Source organism: Scardinius erythrophthalmus (genome assembly GCF_964197995.2).
Source record: "Scardinius erythrophthalmus genome assembly, chromosome: 9".
In the NCBI taxonomy this organism is placed as follows: Eukaryota; Metazoa; Chordata; class Actinopteri; order Cypriniformes; family Leuciscidae; genus Scardinius; species Scardinius erythrophthalmus.
Genome location: NC_138229.1, coordinates 43,089,732 through 43,104,935, shown reverse-complemented (window position 1 = coordinate 43,104,935; position 15,204 = coordinate 43,089,732). Strand labels below are relative to the sequence as shown.

Genomic DNA, 15,204 nt, shown 5'->3' with positions numbered 1-15,204 from the left:
AATCTAATTTTTTTGTGAATGAATACAAATTTTATTATGAAAATGCATTCCTGACAGTGTAAAAAAAAAATCACTTTCTACTTTTTAGGGGCGGGACATTTCCCAAACACACTTGAAGCACTCGATCAATCACAACACAATGTTCCAGCCGACCAATCAGAGCACAGTGTGCTTTTCAGAAGGAGGGGCTTCATAGAGACAGGAAGTAAACAGAGCATTACTGACAGACTGGGAAGAGAGGAGCTGCAACAATGGAGAATATGAAGAAAATAATCAACATTCAAGCAGGAAAACCGGTTCTAGTAGAGCACGAAAACAACAAGACTTTGAAAAGAAAAAGGGCATAATAGGTCTTCTTAATAATTATGATCATTATCATCATGAAATCATTTACTCTAGTCTTTATGAGCAGCTCTCTGACATATGTGCACATATTCAACAGCAGCTCGACAGGTACAGCTACAAGAAACAAAACACGTGGCTCTCAAAGTGTAAAACATAAAGGAATGATAGCATAATATCCAAACTGCTCGTCTTCAAACAGTGGAAGTTCAGTGGTTACTCACACGAAGCTATCAATGTCAAAGTCACTTTTATTTGTATAGCACTATTAACACAACACATGTTGACCAATGTGCTTTACATCATCTCAGTAAGATAGACAAAATAGTACAATAGTAATAGAATAAAAATAATAAAAATGATCATCAAAAGGATAAATGGGCCATGGCAAAAACAAATGTGTCTTAAGTTGTACTTTAAAGACATATACAGAGTCAGCCTCCCTAACATGTAATGTATACCTATGGCTACTGTGAATATAGAGACCATTAAGATAACATACAGATTCCTGAGTTTTCCTTTAGTATCCAAGATATTACAGCAGTCATATGGACTTGCATGATATTTTCATGCCATGTTTGTTCCTTTATGACCCTGACAGTCCCAGGTCTACATCCACTTGCATTGTCTTTAAGAGAGCAGTGTGAAGATTCTTCAAAACTTCTCTTCTGCTGTTCCAGAAAATGAAGAAAGTCATACGAGTTGGGAAAGATTTATAATGTACCAGTTGAGCAGGCAAAATTAACAGCATGCTCAAACTCAAGCAATAACCAGCTATTTCAAGGGTCCTCAATCGTGCACTGTAAAAACAAACCAACAGAATCAATAAAACAGGTTTTTGTTTTAAGTAGACTTTATCCCATGTGATGAGTAAAGAAAATTTAACAGCTATAACACAGAAAATGAGGTAATGTCAACCTAACACTTGCCACAATGGGCGAACAATAAGTAATATGAACTCCTGTTTATTGTTGTAGATTATCTTCTGTAGCTGTTTACAATGAACATGTAAGAAGTTACTCATCTCTGCACTGATTTTAGTACAGATATCGCTCGTTGAGTGGAGCAAATTACACTATAAACTTTACTCATATCCACCCACAACCTCTCCACACGCTTCACTCTGCACACCAAATAGACCACAGAAACTTCAGCATTAAATGTCAAACTCCATGACACTTCATTTCAACATTTACTCTCCTGATCCAAAGTAAAGCATGCAGAGAGCTAAAAATTAACCGGGGAAAAAAAAAATAGATTGGTAGACCCAACACAAAACTTCAGTAGATTGTACACCGATTTTAACTTTCCCCACCAGTGTTTTATTTTTAAGTTTCCAGCCAGCACCAGCATTTTTGATTATATTCACAAAACTTTCATGGCCGCCTGAATATTTTCTTGCACTTATTTGTAAACAGTCAATCAATATGTTAGGGATAATCCACGGCTAGCTGTGCATTAAACAGGGGAGGCAAATAACCAGTTGCCTTCGCGGAGGGCATTCAAATGGTTTAATTTTCCCGCTTAATAGCCTCTAAAAATGCTGGGTTGTTTCAACCCAGGTTTGGGTCAAATATGGACAAACCCAAACGTTGGTTTTAATTAACTTAGGTTGTTTGGTTAAATGGTTAATTTTAAACCAACGTTTGGGTTTGTCCATATTTGACCCAAACATGGGTTGAAACAACCTCACATTTTTTCAGAGTATACCATGGTCATTTGCCAGCATTGACAACTTAAAAGCTGTTATTGTTGTTTGTAGCACAATATTTGACTGGAAAGGTAAAATTGACGTTATTTTCAATGGATCTAGCTAGCATTCTGCCCGCTTTGAATCAAACACAGAGTTAAAGCAGTGCTTAAGATTACATTTATTTGAATGAAGAAATTATAGCATTTATTTGAATTTATTATTAACCGAGAGAAAGAGAGAGATTAATTATTTCAAAAACTCATTACAAATAGCAATATTATTATTAGCGAAATTATTATTAGCAAAGCTATTTTATCACTAATAAGAGTCGCAGGGCAGCGTTGATATGTTTCTGTGCTCCTCAATGTTTCTGCATGTGCGCAGGGTGTATTATGCGTGTGTACGCATCAATTAAAAAAGTGCATTAATATAGAACGGTGATTAAACTGACCGGAACTACTTTATTACACTGTTTTATTGCACACTTTCCAGTCATTCACTGTAGAGTATCCAGACAGACCATGGTACAAATCAAAAGAAAAAAACAGAACCTCTGCTTTTAAACAACAGCAACAAGAACAAAACATTTTATTCTAGCTTCATTCATTATTTTTTAGCAAAGTTAGTAAGAAAAAACATGAATTTTCGAACAAAAAGCTGAAAAAAATTGTGTGTTTGTCAAAGACTTTGTCCATAGATGGAGTAGATTGAGTTCATCAACACTACCAAAGCTTCAAAAGCTTCAACATTTCATTCAATAACATTAGGCAGTTTTGATTTATATGCCGTTTAATGTTTGATGATCACGTTAGCTTACACGTGTGTAAACAACTTCTATCCACTCCTTCTGGTTTACACAGATCTTCTTCTTCACTTGTGAAGCGCCCCCTACTGTATTACAGATTTGGGATTGTGCGAAAAACTCGTCAATGGCGGGGAAAGAGTTAAGCAGGTACAAAACGTTCAGCGATTGTGTTGCTTTAACTCATTTTAAGCAAATTTAACAACCAGCAACACTTTTTTTGTAAAAGTGTGACTATGCTTCGATTGGTGAAAGACGTTTGAAAGACATAACAGACTATTGGTTTGTAAAATGTTCTGAATCTCACACAGAGAGGGAATGCAGACGCTTGCGTTGAAAGGTTACGCTACGACATGTGCGGAGACAAGGAGCGCGAGCGCAGCGGCTGGAAGTTGGCGTCTCCGCTACTTCCAGCGCTCCCACAGACCGCGGCGTCGGCGTCCTCCGTCTCCAGATCATCGGGAAGAGCCGGAGCTCCCGGTTCTCCGGGTTTAGGCAGGCTGGACGAGGTTGTGGAAGACACGTTCATGCTCCCGCTGCCTCCACACACCGACATAGCCTCGTTCCCTCGACCCGATCCGTAGCGCAGGTTAAAGGATCCCGTAGCCACCGAGGCGGATGTGCTTGCCTCTCCTTCAGGGTGATAACATATAGTGGAGTACTTGTCATAGTCCAAGTCCATTTTTGAGAAGTCATTGGTTGCACTTTTTGTGCATGAATAAGTTGAATTGGCTGAGGACCCCGCTGCAAAACATGAACATATGGGGTTAATATCGTTATGTCTGGAGGCCTTACATGATAAACAAAAATCATTGATTTTAAGAAAACCAAGAAACTACTCCCATCAAACTATCAGTTATGGATATTACTTGTGAATTAAAGGCAACTTCTTTTATTGACCACAGTCTATTTTCTCTCCTGTTTTTGACCCTCTCTTTCAAACACTTGTTTTTATGGGCGTCATTACACATTGATTTGGTAATATTTTGCATATTAAAATGGTTTTCAGCGTCACTGGCGCCATTACACATGTGGGACTCTTTTGAAAACTTCCGATGTTGAAAAATGGTAACCAGTGAAATTCAGCTATTCATCAGAAGAAAACGAACCTACACATCAAATACAGATGATACTCCAGTAAAAAACAGTTTGGAAATGAATAATCTTTATTTATGTTTATTCCTTATGTTTTAGTGAGGTGTGGCACAACGTGGCTTGTGTTTTGAATACATGTTCCCCTGCACTTTAGGAAATTTGCACACATTTGCTCATCTTGTGACTTGACATCTTGTGTTGTGATATTCTGTTCTAATTTAATTGTTTATTTTTTCAGTGCATCGATGTTGTGCTGTACTTAGAGCCTGCTCGCACAGGTAATTTATCCGATTTAATTTGATTTGCATGTGAAATGCAAATCCTGTCTGCAGTGTGGCCTTTCTGGAGTTATTTCTTAGTTTTATTGATCCAAAATGTTTTTATACATTTTCTTCTATATCTTTGTGTGATTTTCTGTACTTCGCGGCTTTGAAATGTTAAAAGCCCTGCCCCCAGCCCCACCCCCACACACATGATTCGATAATTAGGCGACTATAGGGATCTCCCAGTCACGTGACCCCTAGCCACGGGCGTGTCAGCCATTTTGATGGTATATATCCATCAGCTACTCAGTGGCAATGTATCTATTATTAGGGGTGGGTAATATATTAGGAAGTATATTATTATACTACTAATAATATAATTATTAGTATAATTATTTTATAATTAGCCTAAATATTGCGAATAATTTGCGCAACAGTATTGATATAATTGCGTGCGCAAAATATCTCGATACTGAACAGAGTCGATTTTTTCCCCCACCACTATCTATTATTAGCGCAGCAGCTGTCAGCTCTTCACGTCATCGCACTTATTAGCATCACAAAAATATATATATACATAGAGGAAGATAAAGGAATTAGGAATCATAGATCCATATGAAGCACCACAAGTTCTTTTTACAGGCATTAAATGTGTAGAAAAACTTCCTGACATTGAGTTCGGTGACATTTACAGCTACCTTATTCACTTCCCATCACGCTACACCGGATCATTAAAAGCATACAAAAGCTTAGCAGGCTCTCTGTTGTCATGGACATATTACAAAAACTGAATAGACGTAAAAAGTCAAGTAACCTTGTATAATTTAATCTAAACTTTATTGTATATTTTACATGCACTTTTATAATTTGTTTACATTTTACTTCTTGTACCTTATATCACAAACAGTTGGAAGCCAAACACCACAATCAGCGTTTTGCCTGTTTATTGCCGCTAACCACTTGTTTCTCCGTTTTGTTTCTTTTGGGATACAGTATAAAGATATTCCTTTTGAACGATCACGTATCTGATCGCATCCAACTGCACAGCATTGCTCTGGGATGATAGGAATATTTCGCGACGAGCTGTAGTATCACTGTAGTTCATATACTGTCTATGAGAATCACCGGCAGTTAAGCTATTTCTATTCCGTCAAGATGGCTGCTCCAAATGGTGTGACGTCACGCAGGACATCCCTATAGGCAAGACTTGACGATTCTGATTCTGATTCGGGGACACCCCTAGTGTGTTTGTGTGCTTGTAATATTTGACAGAGGAAAACTTTACTGTACTGCAAAATAATTTTTATAAACTTAAACCTCTATAGTTTTTTTTTTGGTTTCACTTTTTAAACTTTTTTACTTCAACAATAATCTGCCAAGGGTCTTCTTTAAAATGAGACCAAACTTTGCAAGTCTGTGCTCCCAAGTTTTTTGACACCATGGACCTATGTGTAACTTTTAAGGGTTAAGTTTGCAATGATCTGTTACCACAGTTAAAGTTGACAGGATAACTTGTGGTGTTTCATGTAAACCAATTATTGTCACACTGTCATCCTTTTTGTTTAAGGGGAGGCTTTAAATAAGCCCTTTTGGGTTTTCTGCCTCTCCCTGCACAGTATTTGGATTGTATTTTCTTGCTCTTATTGTATACAGTATATTTAACATTTGTGCAAATAAAATTAAACTAAACTAAACTAAACAGACATGATCTGACTGGAACTTTGTTAAAAGAAGAGTTCATCCGCGCTAACAGAATGGCAATACAACGACTGTGTTATTCCACAACTTCGCCCTTCAAACGTCTCGTAATCCTCAGAAGCATCTATAACGCAATCCTGTGTTTACGTCTGTCTCGTATTTACTACAACATGCGTGGACCGGTGTTTTTGGACTCTTACTGGATATGTCAAAAGGTCAAGGAAAATTTGATTTCTCAATTCATGAACCCTTTAAAGTCACCAAGAAATCAAAATTGACAAGTCTTATTTTTATGGAATATTGTGGTGTTTGTTATAAATGATTATTAATGACACAACGCTACAACAGTTGAACATGTGACAATATTAATTTCTCGATTTTAATCTGTAATGATATGGTTTCTTGAATCTAAAATCTTTTAGTCTGTGCCGTTTTCTGTTGATGTGTGAACAAAAACGCTAAACATTTGTAGTGCGCCTGAGATCCAATAATTGTAATAAGTTTTGTGCTTTATAACTTTAATATGAAGCAAAGTCTCAACTTTTAAAATTCATACTATAACTGTTGTTTTGTGTCTCTTTAATGTGACGAATCGCTCTAGCGTCTCAGCTGAACCGATCATCTCTTCCTCTTTACTACTAGTTACAGCAGCAAATAAACATCAGTGAATATAAACTGAATGATAAAACTGAAATGAAATGAATCGCTCAATCAATGTTTCAACAGGGGAAAGACATCAATAAAACAGCTTGTAGGCTCTACAATGTTACTTAACCTTACATTTACCTCAAGAAAGCTTTTCAATGTCCATAAACTCATTAGTTAACAAGAAAAAACAACTGTAGAGAAGAGCATTTTTAGAATTGTTAGTGATGTCTTCATTATCTGATGCATGTTCGAATAAATCTGTTAGAATAAAAAGTTATTGCAGTTTATTGTCATTTAAATGTTTATATTTCCCCGAAAAACTGGAGTGGAATGATTCTGTTATTAAAAAGTTTTTATTAAAAAACTGCCATTTAAACATTTGTACAACTCAGTTTTAGCTATTTGAGTGCTGATTGTTAAATAAGTACAATTAATTGATTATTTATTTATTTTATGTTTTCGGCCAAGTGCATCTGGAATTGGTTTTGGCCCAGAATTTTCGTTTCGGTGCATCCCTAATTTCTTTTCCTGGTAATCTTGAATCAGAATAACCCTCTTCTCTTCTCTGATGACGAGGGCGGTGCAACCTGTCACTCACATGAGATCCATCAATAGCAAACCACAACCATCCAACCATGCAATCAATTCCCCACAGACAAAATCAAGCCCCGCCCACATTTGTTCTTGTTCCAGAAGCGTTTCACTCAGATCCGGCTCACTAGAGAAGAAAAGACGAGCGCAGCCAACTTCCATTTCATGATGACTATAAAAAACCCTTTGCATGTGAAATGAGAAACAATGGGCCCTATTTAACGATCGGAAACGCAAGTATCAAACACGAAACACAAGTAACTTTGTGGGCGGATCTCAGGCGCTGTTGCTATTATACCGGAGGGATAAATTACTCTTGCGCCCGACGCAAATCTAAAATGTGTTGGTCTGTAGTAGCTTCATTATTCATAGGTGTGGTTTGGGCGTAACGTGAAATAAACCAATCAGAGCGACATCTCACATTCCTTTTAAGAGCAGGCGCGCTTTTTCCATGGCGGATTGCTATTATAACAGCGGAATTGCCAGGCGCGGTTCACAGCCGAGGAGACCGACGTTCTCGTCAGGGCCGTAAAACACAGAGAAGTGACATTGGGGATGGAGAAACACACCCAAATTAGCTTCGGTTAAACAGGTGTATAATAATTTGGGTTAATGTGTAAGCTAGATTTATGCCTATTTTTTCACATCTTCATGGACACAACAATGATTTCCCTCGTGTGTTAATATTTTTCCTTGCAATGATGTATGGTTTGCAGTTTGCACAAATGGGAACTGCTGTGTCTGTGTGTAGACGAGAGAAGCAAAGTGTATGTGCGTTGTGCACACGCTACATTATGGCCAAGCATGCGCCCTTAAAATAGCATCAGAATAACGCGCCACTGACTTTAGACGAGGTTTCTCCTGGTCTGTGGCGGAATTGTTTTCTGAAACTGCAAAATAGCACCAGGGAACGTTTGCACGGGAACACGCCTCCTCTTTTCGCTGCACCTCCCCCGGGAGCGCAAGTTCATTCCCTAATTTACCGATGTGCGTTTGTGGAGGGAAAAGTCCACTGTGCGTCGGGTGCAAAATACGAATGATACATGCGTCGCTGTACAATTGCGCTAGGTGCAAGACAGGGCCCAATGAGTGAATGTCTACAGCTCTGCTCACAGCCTCACACACAAGCTTTTGCTGTTGTGTAATACAATATTTACCTTAAAACTGCTTCATGTGGTAAAATATTACCTGGCTTTTATAACTTTTTTACACTGTTGTCTACTCTGATACATTCTTAATCTTGTGAACTCAACTACTATAACGATCTATTCTACGATGAGATATAAATCTGAAGACGTAAATAGCTAAATTATACATTAAGAACAAATACACCCAACTGTTAAAGCTATAATACAACAAACATCTTTTCAAGCTAAGATTTAAATCTGAACTAATTATGCTGCAAAAAATAACCATTAACCATATAAAGCTTTGGGTTATCCCTATCTTTAAACCCTATCTTTGATACGCAAATTTCTAAGGCCTCTAAATGATCAACATCAAAACTGCTGATAAACCTGTCTCACTCAATCTCCTCCAGTCCTTCTATCGCCTGATTGATCGTTCACTCTGTTTTATCAAGTAAAAGTCTTTCAGTATAACTGTACATGCGTCCTCCTTCAGCTTGTGCTTCACGTGTCTTTCTGCTGTCAAAACTGCACTGATTTATATCAAGTAAACCTTAATAACTTTGATATTGTTAGTATAATTTCAACTGGACTGAAGCAGCTTCGGTTTACTTGATTATCCAGACATAATTTTATAGAAAAATCATGAGTCTCAAATATGATCATCAAGCTTTATCAAGGTTTATTCGTTCATCTCTCAATTTTTCTTGTATTGCAATAGGCTACATTACGTTTTGATATACAGAGCTTTGATCATAAAACTAAGCATTCAATCATCTTATAAGACATATTTTTGAAAGATATAGAATGATGACTGATATTTACGTGCATTTCATGCAAGTATCGGCATCTGCACCAAATGGCATATTTTTGCTCAGTTTGTGCCTCTGAATAAATCTGAGGTTTTTTTTCCTCCTCCAGTTTGGGCTTCATATTTTCACCATATCATATACTATATGAGTCATAAAAGCCAAATACTCAGAATGTAAACCGTTCACCACTGCCACTTCATCCCTATGGTCAAAAACAAAAAAGGCTGAAAGTCTTTTTTGAGTCACTGTTTTCATCAGCATCCGCTCATATTTTATTCATGTTTAACTTGCAAAAATAATGAACTAATTTCAAATGCAGCAAATAGATCTTGTTAATAATAAAAATCATATATCATACTTCAGTGTGAATGCCGTTAACTATTAATATGGAAGGAACATTTGGCCCTATTTACATACGCTTTGGTCGATCCAATCACAAGTGGACAATGATAAACACAGATGTGCATGGGGTCCAAAACATTTTGAACTTGCCCTTAAAAATGTTTGACATATAAAAGGTAATTGTTCTATAAAAACTAAGTTTCAGACCTTAAAACCTCCTCCTAGTATTTGTTCAAACCAAACCAAAATTACAAATTTTCACCTTCCACCACAAAAGGCACTAATTTTCATGAGTCGGAACGAATGCAATCTGATTCGGTATTCTGAACATTATATATATGTATATATTGACCCTAAACGTTGCAATCCAATTGTCATCAGCAATCCCATGTCCATGTCCATTACATGTGTTGTTCAGAACAAACTTCAGTCGTGTGTTCAGAACCGCAGAAAGTCATGCCAGAGTAACTGTTGTTTTTGCAAATCTAAAATCAAAGCTGACTTTTATACATATGTATGTATAATAATATATATATATATATATATATATATATATATATATATACACACATTATATATAATAATATATATACATTATATATATATATAATATATATATGTAAATATACGCATCATGGCACTGCAAAGTAGTATCCATACCTTCTAGTCAATCCAAATTTCATTCAGATCGAGCTCAGTGGGAATGAATGCGATCATATTTATATGAAGGCTTTTCAATCCAGCTGATTCCCAACAGATTATTTGCTTCCATGTAACGTCACTCTGAGGACGAGGGGATCTTTTTATGATTTGGTGCGCAGTTTTTAGACAGTGTGTTTGTGTCTCTGCACAAGTGGATGATTTATTTCTAACAATAATGTTAGTCATATCAGTGGCCATTTACTGACGAGTCTTAAAGGTGATATAGAAATTTAAAAATAAAAGAGTATTCCTTGCAGAGGATCAGAATGAGGGTTGAAAATTATTTTGTTGTAAATATATGAGTGTTCTTGGTGCAAAAAATAACTTTTCTACCTTTTTTAATGATAAAGGCATGTCACGCCTGACAACTTGTGGTCAAAATAAACCCAAACTTATCCTAATACATGTGTAAATGGGACTTTGAGATTGGAAAGTGGTGTACTTTCATCTAATAGAAAATAAGGAAAATTTTATATATCGTCGCTGTCGGGCGGAAACCTCAAATGTACAAAACTGCTACTTTTCATGAAATGGAATAATGAGTTTTTCAAATATTTAAACACCATATTGTCAAAGTTGAGGTAACAGCTTTATATATGGTCTGACACTTATGTGTAAAATTAACTACAATATTATTTAGATTTTACCAAAATCAAGCTCCAATGGAGTCACAACGTTTTTGTCCAGGGATTGTCGGACATGTTTTGTACATCATTAGTTCAGCAGTAATTACATTGCATAAAGTTTATCATCAATTTACAGGTTATTAAGTTTACTGTAGCTACAGTATGTGGACACTTAGTTTTTCCTTTCATTTGGTCAAAATCGATATTATGATATTAAAGACGAAGTGCTTTACACAGGGTATTTAATACAGTATTGACTGTGACTCGACAACAAATTCCAGACTAAGACACTTTTCTTCGCTCCTCAAATACATAAAACATTAGCCGCCTATAGGCCTGGTTTCACAGTCAGGGCTTATATTAAGCACTGAAAAAAATGATTCGTTGAATTTAATAAAAAATGTTATGGTAAGTGGTTGCACACAATTGATTTTAGCTACATTTAAACAAATGCATTAAGTTGAACTAAAATTGATTAAGTTCAACTTAATGCATTTGTTTAAATGTAGCTAAAATCAATTGTGTGCAACCTCTTACCATAAAATTTTGTATTAAATTCAACGAATCATTTTTTTCAGTGAGCCAGGATTAGGCCTTAGTTCAATTAAGACATTTAAGTAGCTTTTATAAACATGCCTTAGAAAAAAAAAAACATTACTGGTGTGCATCTTGAGACAAAAACAATGGCACGGACATATTTTAAGATATGCTTTCAGTTAAAACAGCTCAAACATGCTCACAGACTAGACTTAAACCTTGTAAACGTTGTAATTATTCAAACAGCCAGTTCATTATTCACCCTCGCACTGCAAACAAGCAGAGACGCTCCGAACTGCATGCAGCACTATATTCACGATAGAGGGGGCGGAGTTATGAGCTTTGACTGACAGTTTGAGGAGCCAATGGTGTAACAAGGTTTAGTCACAAGCTCTTTTTAATACTTTTCATTGGTTAGATATTTGCAAAACCCACAGACAGACACAAAGGGTGAACAAAAGTAATGATAAATGAAAATAAAAATGACAAATTATGAAGATACAGGGTTTCCACTTGAAAGCAACGCTTCCACTTTCAATCATTTATGTTCTTTCTTACCTTTTAAAGCCTCCAGTCGCTCATTTTTCACGCGCTGCACCTCATCTGTGATCTTTGCGATGATGAAGTTGAGTGTTCGGCCCCACTTGATCGACTCGATAAGCACGTCTAAACCGCGTGGGTTTTCTGCCAGGATATCCAGCAGTTTGCTAGTGCGTTTCCCTCTGGTGGTTCTGCAGCTGATCTCCTCCGTGTCTTCTCTGGTCAGGATCTTCTTAGAGCGCAGGTAATCAAAGTGCCGCTCAGCAATGATCTTATCCACCAGGTATGGTCGTAACCGGTCTATGGCCTACCATGAAAAAGAATCAAAGTGAAATACTTACAGGCTGACATTTACAATCATTCACATCTTTCTTTAGTGTGTAATGTTGCTGTTTGAGAGTGAAAAAGCTCTGCAAAGCTCCAGTTCTTCTCTATATCAGTGTCAGTGTTTCTTAACACCTGAAATGCCTCCATTGTAGTCTTGAGTTTCTTCTGGGAACGAGGGGCGGGGCCTGGTTGAGTTAGATAGTAGTGTGTTAAACTGACGGTTATGGAGCGGGACATTTCCACACTCAAAGCGCTCAACCAATCACAACACACTTAACCATTGGTCAAAGAAATGAAATCATGATATTTTAAAATAGTATGTTCTATAAAGCAGTGTGTTTTAAAGTAGAACTCCGGGTGTAAATTTTAAAAAGAGGATAACACGGTGTAGGCAACACCGATTTTTGTCGTTGTTCTCTGTACTGACAGCACTCCAAATTTACCAAAAAATGAGCTCAATGTTAAAATTGACCGGAGTTCTCCTTTAATTAGCGAGACATCTAAAACATTCTGGTATCCTGAGGACCGGAGTTGAAAAACACTATCCCTGCCTCTGAATATGCCAACTTCCAAACTTTATTCTAACGAAAAATATTATGTAAGCCAAGAGGCATGTCCAAATTCTAGGACTGGTCCGAATACCATTTTTTGAGCTTCGAAGCTTCGGTAGAAATCAACACCGAATATGTGTGTACTATATGTGTACGAATGCTAACACCGAGTGCAGTGTCTCATTTGGAGCAATATGAACACACGTTCAGAACTAAAGGGGTGGTATAATGCCCTTTTCACAAGAAGTAAAATAAGTATCTGATGTCCCCAGAGTGTGTATGTGAAGTTCTAGCTCAAAATACCCCACAGATATTTTTATATAGCTTGTTAAAGTTGTCACGTTTTGAGGGTGAGCAAAAACGCACCATTTTTGTGTGTCCCTTTAAATGCAAATGAGCTGCTGCTCCTGGCACAGGGGGCGGAGCTCCAAGAGATTGTGTTTGTGTGTGTGTGTCACACACACACACACACACACACACACAAAATCTCAAAAACTCCGGAGTCAGACAAAGATGGAGAGACTCAAGAAGTGACAACATGTGGAATACAACAGGACATTTCTGAATGGTTAGGCTAGTTGATGAATTTATGTAGCTGATGTGGAGTTAACTAGGCTATCTTCTAGTCATTGATTAGCATATTCTGTCATGATAATCTATAAATAGCGTTCCCGGGGGGCGGGGTTTATGTAAATTTTAGGGTTTGTGATGTCACTAACCCGGGAGGAAGCTCAAGTAGACCATATCTCTCTCTCATATTGTGCCCTTCTTTCTGGGTCAACATACTATATCTGCATGCAAAACATGTCTCTGCTGCTGATGTGGCTGCCATTCCTGACATAACTGGACACATTACATCAAATATTCCATTTATGACAAAATTATGAGTTGAACATGCCAACCATAAATCGTTGAGGTCTTTTGCTCAAAATGGCCACTGCTCCTCGTGTAATGTAGGAGAGTAGACCATATATGGCAGAAACTAAATAAGTGCATAGCATATGCTTAAAATAATCTATTTCCATCTTTATTTTATGTGATGGGGTTGAGTTGTTAAGCTTGACAGTGCCCTCCCTGACTAAAATATGCCTTAAAAATATTAATAAAAAGTGTGATACTAGTGACCATCTTCTGCAGCACTGTTAGAGACCTGAATGGTGTCATTTTTGGGAAATGATGTCACTTATGGTTTGAGTCTAAATTATTATAGCGGAGAGTGTTTGGCATGATGGGGTTGAGTTCAGACTGAGGGACATAACCTTATATAGCTTTCATTTAAAAAAAAAAAAATCACAAATAAATACTAACAATATTGCCACAAAAATTATAGACACTGTGCACATTTTGTTAGATTTTCCATAGTAAAAATTCAGTGAAGTGCCTGGTGTAAGATAGAAATAAGGCATTATGATAAGAAAAAAAATTATTCATTATAATGGACACCAAAGTATTGAGAAAAGCTTTCCATGTTGGTGAACTACTAGCCTATTTTAAAAAGTCTGGGGGACTGAAATATTACCAAATAACAGGAATGCAAGTTTACTCAGACATTGATTTGATTCTCACAACTATTTTAATGAAGCAGGAGGAAAGCTACTCCTGAATAAATATAAACATTTACTAAAATAAATAAATAATAAAATAAAGGTTAACCTTTGTTATTGAAGTGTCCTGAGTTACATACATAAACAATGAAGAATTATTATGTCTAATATCTAATCTTAGATTAATATCTAATTCATCGCGTACAGGCCAATATAATATACAAGCATTCCTGAAAGTTCAAGTGTGCACTTTAAATGGTTACTGTTTACAGCTCACTGCAGCAACTCAATGAAAATCCTCAAATATATTTCGATCGGGTTTATGATCAGCGACCGACCGGCTCACGCCGCTTTCACTTCCACTTTATCGAACGCGAAATCTGCCAAACTCGCCAACAGACAATCTGTTTAACGCACACTTTCATCCACATGATAGCTACTCACTTCCTTCTTTATATCGGCCATTTCGTCCTCCGTCAGGTGAGTAACCTCCATCCTCCCTGTTATCTGCTCTCAGCTCGTCTGAGTTCTCGACTAGTTACGGTGAGAAAATATGACCACGAATTCAACGTCAAAGACGGGAAAAGAATGAAAGGACTATTTATAAGATAGACTTTTATAAACATGCGCTGGCGAAGCACGAACTCAATACTTCTGTTGTAACTGAACTATCTGATAGTTCTCTAAAGTTAAGGGGAACTACCGGGATCTCCAACTTCCTTATTTGACGCATAGAGGCGCACGACGTCACAATCCAAGCCCTGATATTTGCTCAGTGTGTAATATCTACATCTGCATTAACTGTGCTGTTGCACATCTTCATCTGCGGCTGCCACATGGGAAACCACTGCGGATCATTTCTCTGATTCTTCTGAATGGTTCTGTTACTTTATTGATGTTATTTCAGGATTCTCAATTAGTTTGTTTCTTGCAAGGTTACACTTGATTTGGTAACACTTTATGT

At 37.1% G+C, this 15,204-nt stretch overlaps 1 protein-coding gene across 1 annotated transcript; it reads right to left on the bottom strand.

Moving 5' to 3' along the window:
* Nucleotides 1–577: 577 nt before the first annotated feature.
* bcl10 (BCL10 immune signaling adaptor) lies at nucleotides 578–14,971 on the bottom strand. The gene is made up of 3 exons (XM_081373695.1): nucleotides 14,685–14,971; nucleotides 11,837–12,125; nucleotides 578–3,581 (listed from the first exon to the last, which is right to left on the bottom strand). The coding sequence occupies exons 1-3, from the start codon at nucleotides 14,733–14,735 to the stop codon at nucleotides 3,184–3,186; spliced, it is 738 nt and encodes a 245-aa protein (XP_081229821.1). The 5' UTR covers nucleotides 14,736–14,971; the 3' UTR covers nucleotides 578–3,183.
* Nucleotides 14,972–15,204: the final 233 nt, after the last annotated feature.